This window comes from Daktulosphaira vitifoliae, unplaced genomic scaffold, assembly GCF_025091365.1.
Source record: "Daktulosphaira vitifoliae isolate Bord-2020 unplaced genomic scaffold, ASM2509136v1 Scaffold_3, whole genome shotgun sequence".
NCBI classification, from domain to species: domain Eukaryota; kingdom Metazoa; phylum Arthropoda; class Insecta; order Hemiptera; family Phylloxeridae; genus Daktulosphaira; species Daktulosphaira vitifoliae.
This window is the reverse complement of record NW_026099574.1, coordinates 5,881,983-5,907,602: the sequence shown is the minus strand read 5'-3', so window position 1 is coordinate 5,907,602 and position 25,620 is coordinate 5,881,983. Positions and strand designations below refer to the sequence as shown.

Sequence of the window (25,620 nt, the reverse complement as noted above, 5' to 3'; positions counted from 1 at the left end):
GGGGGGGGGCGGGGGGGGGGGTTCAAATCTGAAAAATGCATACAGAAAGTAGAACTTTTTCAACTTAACATTTGAAATTGTTCCGGAAAGTCTGTCACTTTTTTATGTATCTTAAATTAATGTTTATGTAATATACTTTATTCTGGAAAAAAAATTTTGGACTTTATTTTGTCTTCACGGTGAAAACGTGTATACTATTTTTGTGTTAAAATTCTCGATTTTATATTTTAAATTATTAATTTTAAAATGCTGTAACTTTTTGAAAAATGTACGAAACAATAATATTTTTTATAAGAAATAATATTTATATACTTCATTTATTCAAAATACTTTTATTTTAAATTGGACCATTTCCCTTAATACTAGGGGGGTTCAAAACTTAAAAATGCATATAGAAAGTAGAACTTTTTCGACTTAATTTTTGAAAGTGTTCCGGAAATACTGTCACTGTTGTATCTATCTTAAATTAAAGCTTATGTAATATACTTAAATATAAAAAAAATTCGGACTTTATTTTGATGTCATGGTAAAATCGGACATCAAAGTTAATAAAAAAATACAATTTTTGTAAAAAATTACAATATTTAATTGCTATAATAAATATTTATTCATATATTACACTTACAAATCATAATACTAGTAATCAGGATATAAATTAAGATATAAATTTCCTATTAGGAAATCGGAAATCATGTTACTTTTGGAAAAATCCACCAATGTTTTAAAGTTAAACACTATCTATAGATTTGCATCGAAGCGTATTTTATGGTAGTGATTTTAAAAACTGTCAGAGATCATTTATACTGGACCCTCAATTAAGCTACGTCTTCACTGTGCCGCGACTCCACTGTGCTGGGTTTTTTTAGTTTGATGATGTTTTAGCAACAATATTGACAATTTTTTGTCTTATAATATTTTTATTCAATTAACTATTATTTTTCTATTAGTTTGTAGAAGTCTAACAAATTTTGAATAGTTTTCTATTGATAATTTGCTGTTCATCATACAAAATTCGTTATTTATCTATGCTTTCACAAAAACAAGATTTTAATATAAGTTATTGATATAATTTATGAAACAAATTAATGTTATCCACGCTATTATGAAAACAAACATTTTTAATAAATTTGTATTTTAAATCTACATTGTGAAATAAATTTTAAATTTTAACATTTAATTGGATAAAAAAAATAATTTTAATTATCTTACTAAAATTTTTGAAATTTTATTGCTGTTATATCATCAAACTAAAAAAAAGTGTTCTCATTAAAAATAATTAATGATGAGTTTTACAATCCTAAAGTTGTTTTGATCCCTAGAAGTATGAAATAAAAATTATTTAATTACATTTTATTTTTGATTTTTCAAATGAAATAGTTTTTTGCTTTACGAAAATTTTAAACTTTTAAGAGCTTTTTAAAACATTAGTGTCTTAATATTTGATAATAATAATCTATAATATACTAAATCACTCTATTAAACAATGTTTCAGGGAAAATATAAATTAAAATTCAATGCTGCTTCAATCTGTAATGAATCTATAGATTATCCAATTAATTTTAACTTAAAATTATCAAAAACGTCTCCTACAAAAACTTTATTAATTGGAAATATTACAATGAGTATTTCATTTGATGACATTTTAATAGTGAGTATTAAAGTAATATAACTTAACCAGTGTACTGTTTCATACTGACAAAAGTTGCATTAAATTTCATTTACAGTAAAAATTCTAATTGATACTGTTCAAGAACGCAATTTTTAAAGTTTCAATAATGTAATGAACGTTTAAAATAATCATTTAGTGTATCAAAATTTATATTTAGGATTCTTATCTATTAAAAAGACAAAGCACAATGTGCTATATATGTCGTATTTTTCAAATACTGTTATTATAAAAAATATTTTTTTTATTTCTATTTATTTAAGTTTAACATGAATATGGCAGTTTGGTCAAAAATAGGAGGTTGGAAAGATAATGCATATGTTTATCGCAATAAAAATGCATGTTCAACACTGAAATATTTTTTGGGAAATGTTTGGAACACATTTGTTAAAAATTTTAAGAATAAAGATTGTCCTTTTTTACAAGTAAGATCTAAATAAAAAAATTAATGTACATTTATATTTCAAGTCAAATATTTGACTAAAAAGTAAAATTTTAAATTTTCGTTTAGGGTCACTATCCAATTAATGGTTTTGACTTGTCACTTGTAGAACAAGCAAATTTTCCAAAAGAATTTTTTTATGGCAAGTACAAACTAAAAGTCTTTTATACTGATGACAAAATTGCTATGGTAGGATGTTTTTATATTGTATTTGATTTAATAAGACCATGGGAGTAATATTAAATGTTTTTTTTTATAATATCTATTCAAACACTTCTTTATATTTTAATTCATAAATGTCTCTATATTATATATTTCAGAAGTAAATATTAATGTTATATTTTTAATTAAAAATGATATAAATAATTTGAAAAAATGATTAAATTTTTAAAACATTTAAATTTTCTAAGAATTACGAAAAAATAAAAAATAATTTTAAAACTTTATTTTTATTGAAAATTATTTATCGTCAGTCTTAACTTTGAAAATAATGACATTGTTTTTTCTGTGTCCTTTCAAATTATATAAATACATTATATTTCAATCAACGCAACAAATGACCATCATACAAATATTATTATTAATAATATTTATTATTTTACCAATAATATTATAATCAGGTTTTTCTCTTTAAATGTTTGACTAGAAAAATGAACGATTACGTTAAATACATTTTGATATCAAATCGCATTTTATAATACGACACTACCTTTTCTCGGTCACACATCACGTTATGAATCTATATGAAAGTGTATCGGGATCTGAATCATAAGTTAATAGTAACCTAGTGAAAAGGTTTGTCTGTAAGTTATCTTGGTCACGGGTTCTAATTCTGTACGGTGCTTCTTGTATTTATTATTTCTGGTACACTTTCGATGCACAGCCGGTTATCAATTATTGTGACTATTATAATATAAGTTTGTATAATGGAAATTGACAATGATTTTGTGCGACTGAATTTTCCTCTTACGTTTTTTTATAAATGATTAAGAATGATAAGTAAATCATTTGACAATGTGTCTCTTACTTATTTAAACTATGTTTAGTAAAAATAATGTGTGACCAAAGCTAGTGGCAACTATTATTAATATTTTACTCCATCTAAAATTTTTTGGTTTAAAAAAATATTTTTATGCATATGATAACGTGCATGTTTATGCACGTTAAAATAAATCTATCGGGATTACAACTGGATATTACAATTATATTACTTTCACAATTTAATAAGGTATATTAATAGATATCAGTAAATGAACTACCTATTAGTCGGATACTCAATTCCATTTTATATTCAATGTTAGAGATGTTATCTTTTATTGTAATTTATAATAATGACAAAAACCATTGAACGCAAGACCTACTGAAGTCTGTTAGATTAAAAATAAAACGTATAAAAGTATATTTAAATATAATTAGTGCGTCAAATATGGGGAAAAAAATTATGCACATTACAATCAAAAAATATAAGTTATTTAAATAAATAATAAAGGTAATTACCAATTTTTAAATTTATGTGGTAAGATATATTTTTTTATTATTTTTAAAATCAATAAATTTCAATTTTAAAACTTTTTTTCTGAAAAGAGCAATAAGTTTTTGAAAAATAAATGAATCAAAATAATTTTTTTTTATAAAAAATATTATATATTTTCTTTTCATACGATATAAATATTTTGAAAACCTGACCTTTTACTTGACTACAAGGAGTATCAAAATAGCAACTTTTGAATAAATATTAACTTATTCAATTTAACATTTGAATATGTTCCCAAAATTCACATAGCTTTAATTATTCGTTAAATTAAAGCTTATGTAACATACTTTTTTTTTTTTTTTATTACTACCACCGGCATAATGTGGTCCGCCCTGGAACTACCGCGAGGTATTGCTTCAGGGCCGCCCACGCCGTCTAAAATTCACACCATCACGTTGTGAATCAGCCCGAAATTAATCAAGATTCACAACGTGGTGTTGCCTCCCCCGTTAGCCGGATCCCAAAAGGCCCGTTGCCCGGGTTGCACCACGTGGAAGTGGGGGCAGGACTTCGCGAGGGTTGGCTTTATGTAACATACTATAAGATAAAAAAAAAACCCAGCACAGTGGGGACGTTGTATAGTTGGGTCCAGTATAAATGATATCTGACAAAATCCTTATCAGAAAAAAGCTATGATGCAAATCTGTAGGTAGTCTTTAATTTTAAGAAATTGATTGATTATTCTAAAAGCAAAATTAACACCTATTTCTATCATTATTCCTAATTAGTAATTGATTTATAAGTAAATATCTATTAAAGCGATTCACGTAGTATGAAATTGATATTTAATAATTTAGTATTGTAATTTTTTCGGAGAATTTATAAAAAATTATAAAGTAGTTATTACTTTAATGGCAAACGTGTATAAAAATTGAAGGGCATGACACAGAACTTTTTTGATAATAATTTGTTGTTAATTATGAATAAACGGTTTGCAAAAAATTTTCATCAGAGGAAAAAAGATACTTTTATTATTCAATTCTTCGTGCTAATTTCAAATCAGCAATGATACGTTTTCCATCACCAATAATTTTTGATATTATTACTAATTAGTTAAAAAATATAGGATACTATAAGGAAAATAGTTCTGAATATTTCGATTCTATCATCTATTTAAACACCAAGAGTTGCATAGAAATTATTAATATTTCTTTTGAAATCATTTATTAAGATAAAAAAATAATTAAAAACATAAAAAATTGATTTAAAATTATTACAGATTTTGAATTTTAATATTATAAAAATAATTAGTGTAAAATATCATTTTTAACTTATTTTTTTGGTATTTTGAAGTTGATTTTTTATAAAAAAGGGTTACTATGACTGTGAGCTCAACTTCAAGTTTGAAATTTACATTATTAAATAGAAAATTTTATGAGAATAAAAAAATAGTATTGTTAAGATTAATATACAGTCAGGAATTCGTATATTTATTTATTTTCAAAAGTTAAGTTGAAAAAGTTCTACTTTTTATAGGTATGTGTCAAGTTTTGAACGCCACCTGTATAAAGGAAAATGGTCCAATTTAAAAAAAAAAGTATGTTAAATGAAAGAAGTAAACTTAAGGGGTTTATGAAAAAAAAATGTATGGATTCATTTTCCTAGAAGTTATAGCATTTTTAAGTTGAAAATATAAAATCGAAAAATGAAAATTTTAACATAAAAATTACTTTTTACAAAATTATTTTTAAAATTGCAATTTTTAAGAGATTTTCCCTATTTATTGAGAACGAGGGACATTCTTTCAATTTTTAAGAGTATTGTCTTCAACTGGATACGATTTTTGATCTTTTGACGTATCCTTGAAAGAAATCGGTCCAGTGAGAACTGAGAAACTGTTTTTATTACATATTTTATATTGAAACTTGATTTATTCAAAATTTTAACAATAGTAAACTTGTTTTACATAATTGCAATTTTTATATATGCGATAAATCTTCCCTTATAAGTCCGTCTGACTTCAGTGGTGATATCCTTATAGGTTTTGGTAAAGAATTTGCATTATTCTCTAAATTCTAGTATCGAGCAGTTACTTCTCAAGTTCACTTTTAACTTTTTAAATCATGTTATGTATAGTTTTTATATACCTCCTGTTTCCTCGGTTGAACTTTATAAAATTCATTTATTCCCCATTGATGTCCTAATACTTCAATATCCTTTACATTATATTATAATTTGAGATGATTATAACTTATTGGTATTCATTTTTTTATTATTGCTTTTTATTATTTGCTAATCATCTAATTACTCTACTCAACATTTTAATATTGCAGCATTTTTCAAATACTTTATTTATTTATTTAAAATCAACTCCAATATGGTAGTTTGGTAAAAAATTAGAGGGTTGAACGATAACATATATGTTTATTTCAATAAAACGCAAGTTTAACACTGAAATTTTTTTTTTTGAAAAATGTTCGGAACACATTCATTCAAAAATTTAAGGATAAAGGTTATATTTTTTGAACAGCGAGTTCAGAATAAATATACATTATTCATCTCTTTATCAAGTCAAACATTTCAAAAATGAGTCTAATTTAAATTGTATAAATTAAAATTTTATTTTAGGTTCACGATTCAGTTAATGGTTTTGACATGTTACGTATAGAACAAGTTAACTTCCGAAAGAACTTCTTTGTACTGTTGAATTTTTTTTGTTTTTTGAAAGTATTAAGTCCAGCTGTATTTTGTTCTAATAAAATGTCTAGTAGACATTGTCTACTGTGATTTTCTATTTTCATGTTGGGTTTCATTTAATTATAAGTCCATAAGAATGATATTGAATGTTTTTCTTAGTATCTATTGAAGCATATTTCATCATATTTTTATTTTTAAAAATCTCTATGTTATTTATTTTGAATAAAAATAATAGTAATGAATAATCATTAGATGTTAATACTGTTATAATTTATAATTTCTATGTTATACTTGAAATATGTCGTTATTCAGGCTAGAAATTTGATGACTCTTGTATACTGACAGATGTCGATAAAAAATGGACAAATGTATGCTACCAATATTAAAATACAATCTTTTTGTATTTGATATTTATTGAACATAAAAATATTTCTAATTTAATTAACATAATTTGGAAGTACTTACGTTGGTATATAAATATTTAAAAATTTATCGATAAGATAGCTATGTGTTTATTTGAAATATTTACAGATCTATCCATGTCTTAAATTTTGTACTGACGTTTCGGACTCGTTGCAGAGTCCATCTAAAGAGCGATAGTTACAAGTTCGTGGTTGTAACTATACTGTCGAATTGGCTAGTTTAAAGTTTATTTTTATATCGGTTAATAACTGACAACATCGATGTCATTATTTGTAATTGATTTTGATGACAAAAACTATCAGTTTTTTGTTTTTGTTGTTGTTTACGGCATTCTTGGAATTTAACTTTTTTTTTTCTAAAAAAAAAAAATACTCTTCCTTTTCTACACAGGCAATTTTCCGATTTGTTGAATGTATTTATTTTTTTGTATATTAAGTTATTTTCTTTGCCTGGTGTATGAAAGGTAATCAAGTCTTGCTATTTTTCCATCCATCTTCTCTGTTGTAATTTTCTGGACATTTTTCGATTTTTAATGCTTCCTTGTACAATAATTTTACAATCACATTTTGTCAAATCGAATTTCGCGTTCTCAATTTTTGGCGTATATTATTTTTTTAAATTATCCTAAGAACAAGCAAATTATCGAAACCATAAATTTCAAGGAGTACTGAGAAATAGTAAATTTATCTTGAAGACAGCTAGGCGCATTATCTTCATTAATACTATATGATCTTGTGAATTACTCTGAGGCAGTCTCTAAAATTTCACTATTACATAAATATTATTCAGTTCAAATAAAGTTAAATATGGAGATTTTATGTGAAGTAAAGGAATTTAAATTACGTTTATAACCTTTGATAACAATTACTCTGAAATATAATATAACAGCTATTCTTTTTTAAGATATTATCATATTATATAAAATATCTTTAAGAATAAATCAGATAAGTACATTTTTTAAATATATTATACAACTATTTTTAACAAATTCGTACTTACTTGGATATTTTTTTATGTAATAATATCCTATAAAGTAACTAATTGATTTAACAATTATAAATATTGTAAGCTTTTATAATGATTTTGGTAAAAGTACATAGTTTGTTATTATGTTATTAAATAACATTTCCTATAAAAACAAAATGTTATTGAAATAAACAATTTAACTATTTTTATTTGCAATTTCGGTTATGATATAATTTAAAATATTAAAAAAACAATAAATATGGATGAGTAAAATTTTGTTCTATAATATGAATCATATAAGTTTTCTTTATAAAATAATAACATAAAAAAAACATATTGCAATTAGGTAAAATCATATAATGTATAATCATATAACTATAATGTAATTCAGGCTTATCTTAACCATAAAAAATATTTTAAACAAATGGAAGCATTATATTATTTAAAAATTTTATAATATAAATTTGTGAGTATCATATGATAAGTTAATTGTATACAGTTTGATTCATTAAGAATACCACTTTTCATTTTTCTTTATATAATGATTTTTTCATAAAAATTTACAAGTTGAAATTTGATTAAATTTTATGAGTCTATTCATTATTTATGAATTGTTAATTTCACTTTATGATTTAATTGACAAAAAAAAAAAAGCTAAATTATTAATTTTAATAAAAATTTGGTTTAATAGGAAATATGACATAATGACAAAATAACAAACAAATTTTTACAAAACTATTCTAAAATTTTATTATATTTGTTCTTTTTTAAATATATTAATTATAGCTACAAAAAAAAGTAAAAAAAAAAATATATATAATTAAACTAATAATAATAACATAATAGGTTTTACTCCCAAGGACGTAATAAATCAAATACTATAAAATAACAACCAACTTGATCATTCTTTTGATTAGAAAAAAATATTTTTTCTTTATATATGCCGTAAAAGAACTCTTTAGGAAGATTGGCTTGTTCCAAATATGATAAGTCAAAACCATTAATTTTATAAAAACCCTAAACATATTTTGAAATTAATTGTTGCAAAATCAAATTTTATTACATTATTGAAATGTATATGTATAGAAAAAAAAATTCTATAGCATCAAACAAACCGGTTGAATTGGACAATCTGTAAAATGATGCTTTTCAATGTATTCGTTCCATACTTTTCCCATAAAAAATTTTAGTGATGAACACGCTCCTTTATTTTGGTAAACATTTGCATTATCTTTCCAGCCTCCAATTTTCGACCAAACAGCTAAGTTCATGCCAATCTTTAAAAACAGAAATAATTAATATTTAATTAATAAAGATTTAAACAACATAATAAAATTAGGTTTTAAATTGTGAAACACTGGCGGCAAGAAGCATTTCTGACAAAACTCTTATCTCCGCGATTATCTTTTTCAGAATAAAGCCTCCAGCTAATTCACTAAGGAAAAAAAATTTAAATCTAACTTAGTTAAATAATTTTTCAATGTTTGATTATATAATAAAATATCACACATTTATATTGTCATCCAATGGAATCTTCATTGAAATGTTTCCCATTAAAAGGACTTTTGACGTAGACACTTTTGACAAATAGTATTTGAATTTAATTGGGTAATCAATGGTTTCATTACAAATAGAAATGGCTTTGAATTTTAATTTGTATTTACCCTGAAAATTTTTTTTGTTAATATATCATTAAAGAGATTTATTGTAATTTAATTTATTTTATATCATGTTAACTTTTGTAAAATTTACAGTAATCATCAATTACTATCAATCAATATAATTAATCAATACTATACAATCAGTAAACAATTTTGGTTCGTCTATTGCAAAGTTCGTGTGTCTCTCGATTTTATCATTTGAGTTTATATAAAAATGAATACATAAAATTAAAAATCTATGTTGAATTTTTAAAATTAAAAAATATCAAAAAGAATATTTTTAATATAATTTTTATTTTAAAAGTAATCGAGTGGCTAATATTAAAACAAATACCTTGTATAAATTAACCTATTAATTTTTTATAATTTCTCCATAAAAATTACAACACTTAATTATTTAATATCAATTATACATTAAGTTTGAATACTATAATAATTTTTTATCCATGTGTTATACTTATAAGTCATAAAACTTGTAATTATGATATAAATAAAAATAGGAGTTCATGTTGTTTGTGGAATAGTCCAATAATTCCTTCTAAAAAATTAAGCACTATATATGCCTATTTATAATAATGTTTATAACCACTATCAGATTTCATCTATACTTTCCCCACTGTGTCTAATTTTTTTAATATTTGTGTTTAATAAAAAAATAATTAAAATCTAAAAAATTTCATTTGCACTACCTTTCTAAGTACCAATAACTACATAAAATGAACATAGTACAATTTTGTTAATATTATTAGATTTCATTTTAACCTATAATTTGTAATTATTTTTGAATAATTTAAGAAACAATTAAGATCCGATGTCTTCAATTACACCATCTTTCTAATTACCATAAGTTATATACAATTCATTACTAATATTTCTATTAAAATAATTTATTACAATATTAATGCAAGAATAGTGATTATAACAACATAATGATATTTTCTAATATAGATTTACTATTAATAGTAACACATTAATACCACATACTCATTTGATCAATATTACTATTTAAAACTCATAAAATTTTCTATTTAATGATGTTAATTTCAAATAGTTATAACATTTAGGATTGAAATTTTGCATAGATTATTATTAACAAATATTTACAAAATGTTATTCACAAATCAAAATTAATTTAAAAAAAAAAACCTTTTCATATATAAATACTCGTTTTTTATTAGTATTTATCATAAAAACTAAAGATTATAGAATAAGTCTAAATATAGTTTTGGAATATGCACCAAAAGTTGACTTAGAAAAATATATTTTCGTCCCTCATGAATAAAAAAACTATTGATTATACGAATATATAAATATTTTGTACATAAAGTTCGCTGATTACTATTATTTTAATATTTATTGGTATTTATTCATTTATATTTATAAAATAGAACCGTTTTAAAACGACTCTTATGTCATGCTTATTATCAAAATAAGATAAAAATATGAAAAATAATTTTTGTTATTAAGCCATTTTAAAAATTTGAAGTTTATAATTTGAAACTGAATATTTTCCAAACCAACCTGAATACAAAATGATATGAATAATGATAATGATGCATTAGAAATGATCTCTTTAATTTAAAGAAAAAAAAAATTAAACTGAGACTTACAGCAGGCAGATTCGGCATCAAAGATGTTCTTTCTAAGCTCAGTGTATAGGATATTAAAAAATATATATTAACAAAAACTTTCTTTTTATGAAGATAAAACATTTTGAAACTCCAGAAAACTAATCTTTAAATTAGTTTATTAGGTATTTTATAATTTTATAAGGTGGTTTTAATGCAAATATTTTATCTACTTCATAAAAAGTAACATAAATGAATTGCGTATTTTTGTAGAATTGATTTATAAAATGGTGTAATCTTTTTTTCTATGAATATAAAAAGTCAAAATAATTTGCTTCTTCCGTTTGAAAAAATACTACACAATAGATAAGACTAGATTCCATTATAATAATGTATTATACAATATATAATTTTACACAACTAAAAAAATAATTTTGTACGACATCTGTTTAGAATGAAAACCAACACTATGCTGTTATTATGAAAAAATTTCATTCTCTTTAATAAAGAGAATTATATGACACTGCACTGTTAACACTACAAAATTATTCACTAAACTTTATTCGTCCTCCTTCCGAATTTCTAAATTGATTTACTAATGTTATATATTATAAATTAATCAAAAAAAATTTAACTTCCACACGTTTCTACTGACTATTCACTATTCAATGAAATATAGGTAATTACTATTTGTATTAGAATTTATGTTGAGAGTAATTTTGATGTGTAATGAAATACACAAACTCAATTTTTAAAATTTAGGCATTGTAAAATCATTTCATTTTTTTTATCATTTCATATTTTTGTATCTAGACTGGAAGAAGAACGACTAATGACAAAAATAACAACACTTGCGTCTCAAAAGTTATTATCGACCAGTCAAATTCTTGGTTAAATCATATTCTATTGAATAATGTAGTTAGCTATGAATGTTGTCATATGAAAATAAAATTATTTCATTAATACATCAATTTTGACACCACTTGCGTCGCAATAATGTAGTCGACACTGACTTTGAGTGTAGAGACCCGTGGGCCGTTTATTAATAAGCAACAACAGGTTGTTTAAAAAGAAACAAATCGAAAAGAAGAACAAAGTTAATAATAATCTTCGCATAATATCGCTGCACTTTCGCTGGAGTTGACGATGCGATACGGTTTCTCGGGCGTCAAGAGGTTAACAGCGTTGATGGCGACGGTGCGCGGGTGCGGATCGGTTCGTCGAGTCGGATCGTGTGGCACGTCCGGAGCCGGTGGCGTACATCCTCGACGCTGTCACATCGACAACGGGAAGAAGACTCGACGTATCATTCGCGGTAGATAGTCGTTCGGCACTTATTAGACTTTTCACAGTGGTGTATGGCACGTGGGGTTGGTCAGTCAAATATTCGTAGTAGGGCGACGGCCGATAAAAGTGGCGCGGGTCACGGGAAATCGTGTACAAAGAAGCCTGTGTCAATTTATATGTATCTAGAAAATCACATTAATTATTTATCTATAACAAGAAGTTGCGTTGCTTACAACTCAAATGACAATATATTATTGTAGTCATATTTTTTTTAGGGAACATATACATTAAAATTCAAAGTCATTTCCATTTGTAATGAATTCATCGATTACCCAATGAAATTTAAATACTATTTGTCTAAAATTACTACAATTAAAGCACTTTTGAAACGTCACATTAAATATACCATTTGATTGTACTTACGTACACATTGTATATTAAACATTTTTTAAAAATAATTTACAAAAAGAGGAATTTAATTATAGGGGCAGAGTGTTAAAGAGATTAACAAAATAACGAAGAGAAAACCACCCCAAATAATAAAAAAACAAATAATATGATGGGAATACTCTATCATATTATTTATCAAATTAGTGATGATTGGGGTGGACAGGGTATCGGTTATTGTACAAATGTCATTTTAAATGTAGCTACTTTTTCCGAAATCAGATTTTAAAACCATAATTTACATTATTTTCTATGGAATAGAACAATAAATTTCAATAGCTAACAATATATAATTTAATTTTTTGAATCACAAAGATTTAAATATTCAATGCGAACGTAAGCAATCACAATGACTCAGCTTTAATTTTTTTATTACAGCAGTTCATTGTATTGCTCAACGTATACCAAGAGTATTAACCATCTTCATTTATAAAACTAGTACTAATAGAACATATTAAATATGGATTGTATTGTCAAAATAATTATTACCTCAGACTTCTTATTTTTAATAAACGGAGTGTTTAGCTCGGAAAGATCGGTTCTCGTGCCTAATCTATTTTCCATAACTCAGTCATAAATAGAATCGACCTAATTCATGTAAATATAATCTTCTCCACCTTCTTCTTTTTCCTCACCTTAATCACAATTACTTGGGGTCGGTCAACCTTATCCTAAACTTCCACTTGACACGATCTCCCACATCATCTACGCTCACATCAGCTGTCCTCATATCACATTTAATAGCATCCCTCCATTTCTTTTTTTGGTCTTCCTTTATCTAATTCATGTAAATATAATATAAATTTAAAATTCTCAAGATGAGGAATATAATGAAACCTAATTTTTAAAAAAAACCCAGCACAGTGAAATCATGACACAGAAGGGACGTAGTATAGTTGGGTCTTGTATAGATATAATCTGACAGTGATTATATTCGCTATCATAAAAAACGCTTCGATGCAAATCTGTAGATAGTGTTTCATTTTAATAATTTAGTGGATTATTCCAAAAGCAAAATAAACTTCTATTTCGTTATTTAAATCCTGATTACAAGTTTGATGATTTATGAGTGTAATATATGAATAAATATTTATTATAGCAATTAAATATAGTATGAATTTGATATTTAATAATTTAGTAAAGTATTTATTACAACTGTAAAAATAAATAAAATAGTTGTATATTTCATTACTTTTATGGCTAGTTGTATAAAATTTGAAGATCATGATACAAAAATTTTTAGAAACTAATTTGTTGTAAATTATGAATAAATGGTAAACGAGGAATTTTCATCAGAGTCAAAAATATACTTTTCTTGTACCATTTTCCGCTCTGATTTAAAATCTACAATTTTTTTTATCACGGCAAACTATTGATATTATTACTAATTAGTTAAATGCAATTATGAATGTATAACAAATTTATTAAAAACTATAGGTTAAAATGAAATTTAACAATACAACAGTAACTCTGTATTCAAAGTAATATAGGAAAGATTTTTAAAGTTTGAACTAAACCATTATAATTGCACAAAGGTTTAATATTGTTCATTGTAAATTAGGAAATTCGAAGAAAAAAATTATTTCTATTTGATTTTTTTTATTATTATTATTAACAACTGTATCTTTAAAGAAGTGCCAAAATGTATAAAACAATTTTAGTCTACAAAACAAATAAAACAATTTTTGTTATCACTAATATTTTTCATCCAATTGAGTTTTAAAAGTTGAAAATCAAATCTATCTTTTATATCTATCTTTTAATAATCTATGCATTTTCTCAACACTAACAAATATAAAGTCTATTATAAGGAATTTTTTTGTTAAAAGAATAACTAAGAACTAAAAGGATAAAAAAATATTTTTTTAAATTTAACTTAGCTATTTAAATGTACAATTTGTTAACTTTCAACATATGAAATATGATACAATGAAAACTAACTATGTTTTTTAGCCAAAAATTTCTAAGGTTTCACAAAGTTTATAATATAAAAAAAAAAATAGTAACTTTTTTAGTTATTATTGCATAAAAAAGAAACAAAATAAATAAATTAAACTAATAATAATAACAGAATAGGTTTTACTCCCAAGGACGTAATAAATCGAATATGACAAAAAAACAACCAAGTTGATCATTCTTTTCGTTTGAGAAAAATATTTTTTGCTTGTAAGTGCCGTAGAAAAATTCCTTTGGAAGATTGGCTTGATCCAAAAGTGATAAGTCAAAACCACTGCTTTTATAAAAACCCTGAAATATTTTGAAATTAATTGTTGCAAAATCGAATTTTATTACATTATTGAAATGTATATATATAGAAAAAAAAATTCTATAGCATCAAACAAACCGGTTGAATTGGACAATCTGTAAAATGATGCTTCTGAATGTATTCGTTCCACACTTTTCCCATAAAAAATTTTAGTGATGAACACGCTCCTTTATTTTGGTATACATTTGCATTATCCTTCCAGCCTCCAATTTTCGACCATACAGCTGTGTTCATATCAAACTTTAAAAACAGAAATAATTAATATGATTATTAATAATATTTAATAATTTAAGATACAATTAATTTGTCATCAAATGGAATCTTCAATGTGATGTTTCCCATTAATTGGACTTTTGACGTAGAAACTTTTGACAAATAGTATTTGAATATCATTGGATAATCAATGGTTTCATTACAAATAGAAAATGCTTTGAATTTTAATTTGTACTTCCCCTGAAAATTTAGTTAATTAATTCATGGATAAACAGATTTAAAAATATTCAATGTTAAGGCGTCTGGGTACCGACCGCTTTTTAGTAAAAAACAATCTGTTTTTGTTCCATCAGTATGACGAAACTACTGATGCGATAAGAATTCTGAAAGCAAATCTAAAATACAGCATCATGTCACTTAGGTATCGGTCAGGCCATTTTAATTTTTTGAAATTTAACTCTTTAGTACTGTTTACATTTTTGAATAATTAAAATTTTTTTTAAATAAATTTTTGCGTTGAAGGAATCGCAATTTCAAAAAAGTGGCCTGACCGATACCGAAATGGTTTTCAAACAGTAGCTAATATATCTGACATGCTTGTGGGCGTATGTGCGTTATCCGCAGCAGCTATTTTATTCCCCATAGAGTTTCATAGGGCAATACCGACTACCTAAATGTAGTTACAAATGTATACTTGATATTACACCTGTATATATGATATTTGATTATTTGCTTTTATCTAATCATCGAAAAACCTATTATTGCTTAGTATGAAACAAATTTTGTTGTTGTATTCCTATATGAGTGTCGCTAAGTAAATGGGGAGTCATAAAAAAATATCGCTATCAAAAAAAAATCTGGTGAGGTACATATATATATAAATAATTTTCATTCACATTCTGAGCTTCGATAGAAAACTGAAAAGGTTTTATGTTTGTGTCTATCCATATCTGTACCTATTTGACTGTTATTGTTCAACGATACGCCAAAAGATCAAAAAATATATCTTGTTAATGTATTCAGCAATATATTTTAATAATTTCCCTTTGAATCTGACACAATAACGTGTTTTCCTCAGTCGCACACTATGTTATTAACTTAGATCTAACACTAAGTAACTTATGTGATGAGCTTTTTATTTCAACATATTTGAAATGTGCACATATATAAATTGCTTGATCATCAAATATATAAATCTCTTACATTAATTATAAAATGAATTTTAAATTACATCCAATAAAAAAAAGTAAAACATTTTAAAAAGAGCTGGTCAGAATTGAGTGATGATGAGATATAACCTATATTTAATATAATACGGGGTGCTTAGAATTTCGGTAAAGTTGTCAAACTTCGAGCTACTACATTGCGAGCAAACACTGTGAAGTTTATTTTATATGACTTTTTCCAAGGCAATACTGCTACTAGGTTAATTTACATTTTGAACAATTTTATATTAATTTTTTTTTTTTGTGAATTATGATTTTTAAATTGCTAAGGTATGGTATTCAAAGTGAACCATTGGCAAAAGAAGTTTTATAGCCCAGGCTTGGTGTGAATATTAAAGCATGTGGTTTAATTGTTCATAAAACTTTGCAAATATTAGCAGCTAGCCCTGATGGTTTAATTAATGACGACTCAATTGTTGAAATAAAATGTCCAGCTTTAATAAAAGATTTCATACTAGAAGAAACTTTCGAAAAAAAATATTTCATTTTATGACCTTTGACGACGGTAAATTTAAAGTAAAAAAATCACATGATTATCATAATCAAGTATAGAGGTAGTTATTGTTACTTTGCTGTATGGACTCCGTAAGGTATTTATGTTTTGAACTTTATGTTGTTTATTGTGTAACTATAACAGAACAATGTAAATTTAAAATAAAGTAAAAAATCATTATATAAAAAGCAGTTACTAAAAGCATGTACTACCTCAAACATTTATTAATATAGTATACTTTTAAGTATGGTAATTGATAAAATTGATGAAAAAAACAATGAAGTGTAGAATAAAATGTGGCCACTTTTAGAAAAGTTCTTCATGGATTGTGTATTATCAGAGATGGTTTTCGTTTTGACAAAGGACTTCCTATAAGAACTTAAATATTATACTGTCTAAATAATGTTATTTTGTAAATTGAATTCTTATAATTCCAATTAGATTTTTAATAATTTTATAACTTCAAAATAATCTATATGGATCTCATATGATTTAACGTGTTTCCTGTAAATATTTAGTTTTTCTTACTCGTCGAAAATAAATAATTTTTTATAATATGAATTAATATTCGTGAAATCATGGCGTGTCTATAAGTATTCACGGTGAGAGCTGGTGCTAAACTATGTTTTTTATATTACATAAAATAAACGTGCGTCGTTATCATTATAATCGTATTGCATCAAAAGATAAAGCAGGTACACAATGACACGGTAAATTCGAGTGTCAATAAAAGTTTGTTTCTTAAAAATGATATATGTGACACAAATACGCACCACAATGTCTAAAGTATCGCTACAATGGCACTGGCCGAGAGCAAAAGAAAACCAGATAAAAATATATATATATATGAAAAAAAAAAGAAATTTAAATAAACCAATATATATATATATATATTACGATTTAAAATGAAAGAGATAATACAACTTAAGGTTTTAATTTAGATATATGAAAGTAACCTCTTTTTAATGTACAACGCGTGACGACGAAGAATGGAGAAAATTCACTTAGAACGTCAAAAACAAGATAAAGCGTTCACCGCCGGCGCTCGGTTGGGTTGGGTTGGGCACTCCAGTAGATAGACTTTGCATCCTAACTAGATAGCGATGTACTCTAATCAGGCTGGGCTCGCTATGTTATTAGGCGGCTGATGGAAGAGTTGAGGTGACCGTGTATTAAACGTATCGCAAAATGTACGGTACCGTGTCAACAACCGGTTTTGTTATCGACTATAACGAGGAAAATACTCCCAATAATGAACACTCACACTAATAATCATTTACTTCTCACACAACGACACTGCGTAACATGTAAAAACCGCAAAATTGCTTATATTCGACCCCTGAAAAAAGGTCGGTACCCCTTAATTTCTGTGAAATCAAATTATTGAAAAAAAAAAAGTTAAGAACTGGTTTTGAAATTGTTTCCAACCTTTTGTAAACAATTTATTCAACAATAACGGCATTTCATACAAAAATTTTAATTAAATTAATTTAATTTAATTTAAAAAATTAAAAATTAACTCTTAAATTTATACACATGAATATAACAAAGCTAAATAATAAAACTAAATTATTGTGGTTATGCGTACTACGGTTAAAAATATTTATTTATTTTCAACTACTTTAAATACTTCCACGGCTCATCTGCCAATCGTAAGAAACGACGAATGAGGTTGCGTTAGGGCGACAGCCTCATTTATACGTGATAAATCGTGATAAGATAAGGAGAGAGGAATCGGAAGCTGTAGGAACAGTTATGGAAATTAATGTTGAAGAAAGAAGAGATAGAGGAAGACCAAAAAAAAAAAGATTGAGTGATGTTATTAAGTGCGATATGAGGACGGCTGATGTGTGTATAGATGATGTGGTAGATCGTGTCAAGTGGAAGTTTAGGATAAGTGTGGCTGACCCCAAGCAGTAGGAATAAAGGCGAGGTAAAAAAAGAAGAAGATTCAGCTATTTTAAATAATTTAATCATAACAAATAATTTTAATTTTAATTCTGTTTAGTTAAATAAACATTTCAAAATGAATTTAGTTTTTAGGACTTACAGCAGGCAAATATGGCATAAGCGGTGTTCTTTCCAAGCTCAATACTGTATCTAACAGTATTAATATTTTAAAAACCATTATTTTCATTACAAAAATTTTCATATTAAATTTGTGAAATAAACGTTAATAGTTATTTAGATATTTATTTATATTAATTTATACTTCTCAAATAAATGAATTTACTATATCGTATATATTGCTGATCAACAATGCGTGTGTAAATTTCTACAACCAGTTATTTAATGAACTTATAATTCACTTAAAAATAATGTAGTTCTAAAATTATAAATTTTAATTGAAGTAAAAACATGATGCATATATTTTTAATTTATCTCTTACATGCAGTTTTAGTTGTAAATATTTGATAATGAATGTTAGTTTATTATCTGTTGTAATTATAATGTTATGATTGTAGTGAAATTTTTGTATGTTATTGTGGTCATGTTATAAGATTTAAATACAATATACAAATTATTATATATTATATGATTTTCCTAATTGCAATATAATTTTATACGTTATCAGTTTGAAATGAAAAATTGCATTATTTTGTAATTATGAAAAAAATTGAATAATTATGATAATTGGCGTATAAGTGGATTGTTTTCATACCGGAAAATATTAGATTGCGCCCTATTGATCAAAGGGTTCATTGGTTAAGGGGCTCTATTTTTTTAAACTTGGATAAACACAAATTGCTTTGTTATAACGTTATTATTACTATACATATCTTAATAAGTATGAACAGTCGAGCAGGAACATGGTAAATTGATAGAGTAAAATAAGGGAATCTATTTCACCAGATATAATTTTAAAATAGAAACGAATGTATGCTTTGTGTCATTGATTAGCTAAAAAAGAATGATTTCATAGTATCTTGAATTAAGTAAAGTTTTGAGGTAGATGTGGAATTTTGAGGATAAATGAAGAAAAGTGAAGAAATACTATATATTATAGTCTTTATTTTACTTTACTTTAGCTATACTCTTTTAAGCATTATAGAGTCCGTATCGGTAAAAGAGTCCCATAAAACAAATTCATACTCATGTATCAGCCTAAATAATGAGCAATAAAGACTCTTCAATGGTTTCATAAGACGGAATTCATTAGCTATTCTTTTGATAAATCCTAAGATTTTAAAACCTTTACAACATATTTTCTCGATAAGTGAGTGAAAATTTAAAATAGAGAAACGAAAACGAAGATCAATAATTGAGGTGACAAATTAATCGAAGTGATTATGGATAATATAAGTTGTTGCAGTAGGATTATTAAAACGGAAAATGTAATTTTTTGATATTTTAGAATATTGTTTGTTAAGCCAATATCTTTATCGCAAGCCAATCAATCATGATTTTCAAAAATTGGAGACTCTAATAAATAATTTAAAATAATCAGCAAAAAAAATATTATTGCGTATTTCATTATGAACAGGCCCCAAATAGATAAATTATAATTTTTTTTTTCATATTTCTATATTATATTTCACTCTGTAAGTATACTATTGAAGTTTATAAACAAAATTTTTTATGATTTGAACTTTTTTTTTTTGATTGGTTGTAAAATACCTTTATTAATTAGTATTGCAAAAATGACAAAAAAAAAATTTGATTTAGGATAAAAATTCATCGTAGTTCTAAAGGAATACATTTTATAACTATTTTATTATAAATAAGCTTTATAGATTATTTTATTGAATGTGAATAATTAATCTAATAATTTTTAATTCAATTTTATTGTAATTATCTTACATATTAAAAATGATTATTCTGTGAGGAAAGAAATTATTCCTAATTGGCAAACTCTTTTTTTGACTCTTAATAAATGAATATTAGGATATTAAATTGCAAAATAACTAAATTTAATAAACTTTGATTATTTTGTTATTTTAGGTAAAAAATACCTGGTAAAACCGTTGATATGTGTAATAGAATAATCAAATTCAATAGCTAACAATATATAATTTAACTTTTTGGGTGTCAATGTTTTAAATATTCAATATAAATGGAAGCAATCACAATGACTCTGCTCTAATATTTTTAGTAATAACAGTTCAATGCATTGCCGTACGTGTACTAAGTTTAGTAACCATCTTAGATTCAGTTCATCCGGACTGAATTTACTAGGCCTTGGTTGGGTAGAGTTGATCTAAAGTAAAAATTTATTAGTTTTTTTTACGATCCTTTAAAAAATTTATCCTCAAATTAAGAAAATGGCCCACTTATTAAGAAATGTATGTTTTTGCGCACGGGGTTCCAGATTTGAACCCCAAGGTACTGAGATTTTTCATGTGATTTTCGCATTGGTGATGTTTGGTCTTTGGTATAAACCGATCATAATACTTGTTCCGTTCATCATTGGCTTAGCCAAGAACCATCTTTAACTTCCTAACGTGGAAAAGAAGGCCTTCGCCCTCTGTAGCATGTTAAGTTCGGAATAGAACTGATCATTTATTAACTATAAAATGATATGTAGTATAGTTATTAAAATACATATATGAATAAAGCAAAAGTCGTCTAAGAAATATTTCCTTTTAGGGTATTCAATATGTAATTTATTAATAAATATTTCAAATCAGTCACATACAAATCTTCATTAAACCAATGTTTCTTTCACAAATATCCAATCACAAATAATTATCCAGCATCTCAGAAATAGAGTTCGATGGTATAATTTCTCTAGGATATAAAATGGCCATTTTTTTCCTAAAAGTGCTCAATCAATATTCTCTAACATGGAATCTGCGTTAGATTAAGTAAATATTTTGTCCCTAAAACTTAGTTTTTTCCTCATATTACCCTAATTGGTGAACTTAATTTTTAGATGACTTTCCGGACCAGCCAAGGTTTTCCACTGAAAAACTATGTGTCATTACTATTTTGTTGATTATATTTTGAATAGAAATAGACATATTCTTACAATTTTATTTTGACGAGTTCAGAGTGAGTTTTTAAAAATATCGCTATCGACTATACAAAATTTATCGAAAATGTTATTTCTAAAAGCCTAGTGTAATATGAAAAGAGTTTTAAAAGTAATAAAATCAGCAATCATAATAGACGCAGATCCCATCGCAAAGAATCTTTTTAAGTACGTATTTTATGAACAACGTATATTGTTGAGGTAATAAAAGCGTGTATTGACGATTAAGATCTAATATGCACATAAATCTAATTAATCGAAATAATAGCCAAATAGAAAAAAGAACAATTGTCACTACTGAACTGGGAAGTTAATACAAGATCAAATAATTACAAAAGGAAACAAAGGCAAGTGTGAATATTTATTTGCATGTTTTATTCTTTAAATGAGTTATTTAATTTATGAAGGCTTGATTTTACTATGCACATCAAACTCCGATATACCTTATAATAAACAACTCTACCAACTTTCTTAATATTTTATCTTTGTCTATCCCACCCTACTACACTTAACCATTATTTATTACAACTATCCCAACTCGCTCTCCTATTCTGCCTTCTTCTCATTAACGATACATTTAAGGTATTTTTGATTATTACAGATCTATCCAGGAAAATGATTCATCATAATGGTCCATAACAATTTTCAGACTAGTATTTTAAATGATATTAGCATTTTTCTAACAAATCGCGCGGAATAATACGGTTTACTAATGTCTAGAGATAAAAATAAATTTTTAGTACAAGGCATATAAATTATGTTTTTTTATCGGTAAATGAATGCAGCCAAACTACTAGTGGTAAATTACAGTCTATAAAGGTATTAATAATTAACTACTTTATTATATACTGGAGACATAATAGATTAAAGGCTTATTAAAAAATTTTAGGTTATAAAGAAAAATTGAAATTTATTTCGTTGGTCACATCAGCGTAAAATACGAAAATAAATCACAATGTATATTATTATAGATATTATTATTCAATAGTTCAATTATTAATGAATGATAGAACGCTATACATCAGATATTTTGTTCTACACGAGGCAAGGTTTTTAATCTGTATATTAAATAAGATAAAAAATTCTGTCATAATAAAAAGCCCTGGTCTTATTATTTTATTTAAAAATTTAAATAAGATTTTTAAATTTTAGGTGACATCATCTGTAATTCCAAAATTGTCAGCTATAAACTCGCTGAAAAAAAAAAATAGAAAAGTTTAACAGAAGAAAATAAGTTGACAAGCGCTTGAACTTAATTTTTTTTTTTTTTGAAACCAAAACGATTATATAATGATATATATTATATTATTAAAATTTTAAGTGGTTTTGTCGATAGCTCATAACTTTTCTCTTAAGTTATTTTCATAGTGCCTTATGTAAATACGGGGCACCATAATTTTTTAAATGCTAAACACCAAACTAAAAAGTGTTAACGGAGTATAATGCGACCGCCGAGTTCTCAGTTTGGTCGACACTGACTAAACAGAAGAATACGAATATCAAAATAAAGAGTTCACACTGCCACAGTAAAGCAAACGCAAATGCGCATAAAATTTGCTGAGCAAATTAATAGACATTAATTCCAACACGTTTTTATATATTTACTGATCATACAGAAGAGTTGAATACTAAAGCCACCGTTCAAGTGCTGTTGTCCAGCCAAGTCGTGGCCGTCGCTGTTGCCGACCACCGTTCACTACTACCGCCGTCACGTGTTCGTACCACCAACGACCATCGTCACCGCAGTATTGTTTCGATTATGCCGATTGTTGTCCATTACAACTACCGCCACCGTCCAACGTCGATGCCGGTTCGGGATCCATGTCCATCATCGCCACCCTTATCATCACCGCATTTAACAGTCACCACTACCGTTGACGTCCGTCTACACGGCCATTGCGAAGTCATGGTCATCGGTGTAATAGTAAACGTTGTCATATATCGCACACATCTTCTCGACCTCTCTGACCCATATATGTGAGTTGTGGTCTTAACGCCCACTTACGTGTGTTACGGCGTGTTCTCAATTGGTCCCTTGTCCGCATATGTGTGTTGTGACAAGTAAAAGGTGCATATGTAAATAATCAGTGAGAATCATTGGAATCTCGTACAGAATTATCCAAGTCCGTACGCAAACGAACTACGAAACTAGTGACGGCAGAGACAATAGCAATTCCGAATGTAGGCCACCAACAAATCAAGCGAATAAAGTCAGGCCGCCACGCCATACCAACCAGATGCTGAACGTCAACGAACATTTGAAATCTGAGACAGTAAAACACCACCATTTTCTTTATCGTGCCGGGCGCAAGTTATTCTATAAATATGCGTACAAATGTTAAACAATGTTTTTGTATATATTTTTAATATAAAATAATGCTCGTGCATCAATAATATTCAATATAAATACAAATCAATAACCCAATGAATCGTATGTTAAGTGTTTGCAATAAATTGATTGAATATTTTTTTTTTCTATGGTCTCGAATTTTGTATTAAAAATAAATAAAAATATTTATAATATCTTATAACGCATCTTGCAGTATTCGAAAAGTTGTATTCAACTAAAATATTTGTTTTGTCCTTACACGTAATATTTATAATCATATTGATCATTTTATTCCATTATTACACACAGCCAAGCTAAATGTTTTTAATTGTCTATTTTTATGAATTCATATGTATAATGTGTTAATATACCAAAGGCAAACCACATTTATAAATTACTTCAAGACATAAAATATCTACCAAAATGGTAGATGATATATACAGTTTTTTCACTAATTTTTTTATTTATAAAATTTCAATTTATACATAATTTATATATAATATCAGTTATAGAGTATTTTAAGTTTTTTCACTCTCCTGAAAAATTAGTTAAATGTAAATATTGTTATTAGTGAAACAATATTAAGTCAGGAATGTAATTCTTTAGTTCATAGATAGATTCTAAATACAAATAGATTTTTAGTATAGAGATTAAATATATTAAAAAGGACTATTTATCCATGCGAAATAAATGGTATTAATAAGAATAAAAAGGTCCTAACTGACTAGAAACTTGTTCATTCCCTATTGACAATATAGTATATTCATTCACCATGGTTAGTAAAATCAAATTATTAATTATTTATTATATAATGATACAAGTATGATAAGTCTTATTATAATTTTATTTTTTTTAAATTTTGGGGGGTCAACGATATTTTTTTCAATTAGCAACATACAAAATAAAATTTTAATGTCATACAAGGTTTTTTTCATAAACCACTTTATTGCTCGCAAAATAAATACATTACAAATATATTTTTTAAAATAACAACATACAAAATTATATGGATTATTTAATAGATAATGATCAAATCAAGAAAATGACAGATCGATAATAAATATTGAACCAGTATATCGGAAGTTATTAACATTTTATAGTGATGATTAAAGGTGGACGGGGTATCGGTTATTGCACAAATGTCATTTTAAATGTAGCTGCTTTTTCCGAAATCAGATTTTAAAACCATAATTTACATTATTTTCTACGGATATGAAATAGAACAATAAATTTCAATAGCTAACAATAGTCAATTTATATGTATCAAAAAACTCACAATATTTATTTATCTATAACAAGAAGTCGCGTTGCTTACAACTCAAATAACAATATATTATTGTAGTCATGTTTTTTTTAGGGAACATATACATTAAAATTCAGAATCATTTCCATTTGTAATGAGTTCATCGATTACCCAATGAAATTCAAATACTATTTATCTAAAGTTACTACAACTAAAGCACTTTTGAATGTCACATTAAATATACCAT

The 25,620-nt window shown here is 25.9% G+C and overlaps 3 protein-coding genes across 3 annotated transcripts in view; 1 reads left to right on the top strand and 2 right to left on the bottom strand.

Moving 5' to 3' along the window:
* The window catches only part of LOC126901046 (uncharacterized), a 13,296-nt gene extending 1,436 nt beyond the window's left edge, over positions 1-11,860 (top strand). Inside the window, exons 2-5 of the mRNA XM_050677174.1 lie at positions 1,493-1,648; positions 1,930-2,091; positions 2,178-2,297; positions 11,711-11,860. Coding sequence (XP_050533131.1) covers positions 1,493-1,648; positions 1,930-2,091; positions 2,178-2,297; positions 11,711-11,860 — 588 coding nt within the window. The remainder of the gene's footprint in view (positions 1-1,492; positions 1,649-1,929; positions 2,092-2,177; positions 2,298-11,710) is intronic.
* LOC126900550 (uncharacterized) lies at positions 8,457-11,125 on the bottom strand. Its single transcript, XM_050676354.1, has 4 exons — positions 10,940-11,125; positions 9,178-9,333; positions 8,784-8,945; positions 8,457-8,685 (listed from the first exon to the last, which is right to left on the bottom strand). The coding sequence occupies exons 1-4, from the start codon at positions 11,039-11,041 to the stop codon at positions 8,518-8,520; spliced, it is 588 nt and encodes a 195-aa protein (XP_050532311.1). The 5' UTR covers positions 11,042-11,125; the 3' UTR covers positions 8,457-8,517.
* Positions 11,861-14,709: 2,849 nt separating the features above from the next.
* On the bottom strand, positions 14,710-18,951 carry LOC126900921 (uncharacterized). Its single transcript, XM_050676956.1, has 4 exons — positions 18,880-18,951; positions 15,195-15,350; positions 14,976-15,137; positions 14,710-14,878 (listed from the first exon to the last, which is right to left on the bottom strand). Exons 1-4 carry the CDS (start codon positions 18,895-18,897, stop codon positions 14,711-14,713), a joined length of 504 nt encoding a protein of 167 aa, XP_050532913.1. The 5' UTR covers positions 18,898-18,951; the 3' UTR covers position 14,710.
* Positions 18,952-25,620: the final 6,669 nt, after the last annotated feature.

What these genes read in the sequence shown, in the direction of transcription:
- LOC126900550 (XM_050676354.1), bottom strand. Translation starts at nt 11,041, where the DNA reads ATGTTTTATCTTCATAAAAAGAAAGTTTTTGTTAATATATATTTTTTA. An exon ending in TGATGCCGAATCTGCCTGCT is followed by an intron (nt 9,334 to 10,939) that starts GTAAGTCTCAGT and finishes AAAAATTTTCAG; the next exon opens with GGTAAATACAAATTAAAATT. An exon ending in CATTGGATGACAATATAAAT is followed by an intron (nt 8,946 to 9,177) that starts GTGTGATATTTT and finishes CTGTTTTTAAAG; the next exon opens with ATTGGCATGAACTTAGCTGT.
- LOC126900921 (XM_050676956.1), bottom strand. An exon ending in CATTTGATGACAAATTAATT is followed by an intron (nt 15,138 to 15,194) that starts GTATCTTAAATT and finishes CTGTTTTTAAAG; the next exon opens with TTTGATATGAACACAGCTGT. An exon ending in CAGATTGTCCAATTCAACCG is followed by an intron (nt 14,879 to 14,975) that starts GTTTGTTTGATG and finishes AAAATATTTCAG; the next exon opens with GGTTTTTATAAAAGCAGTGG.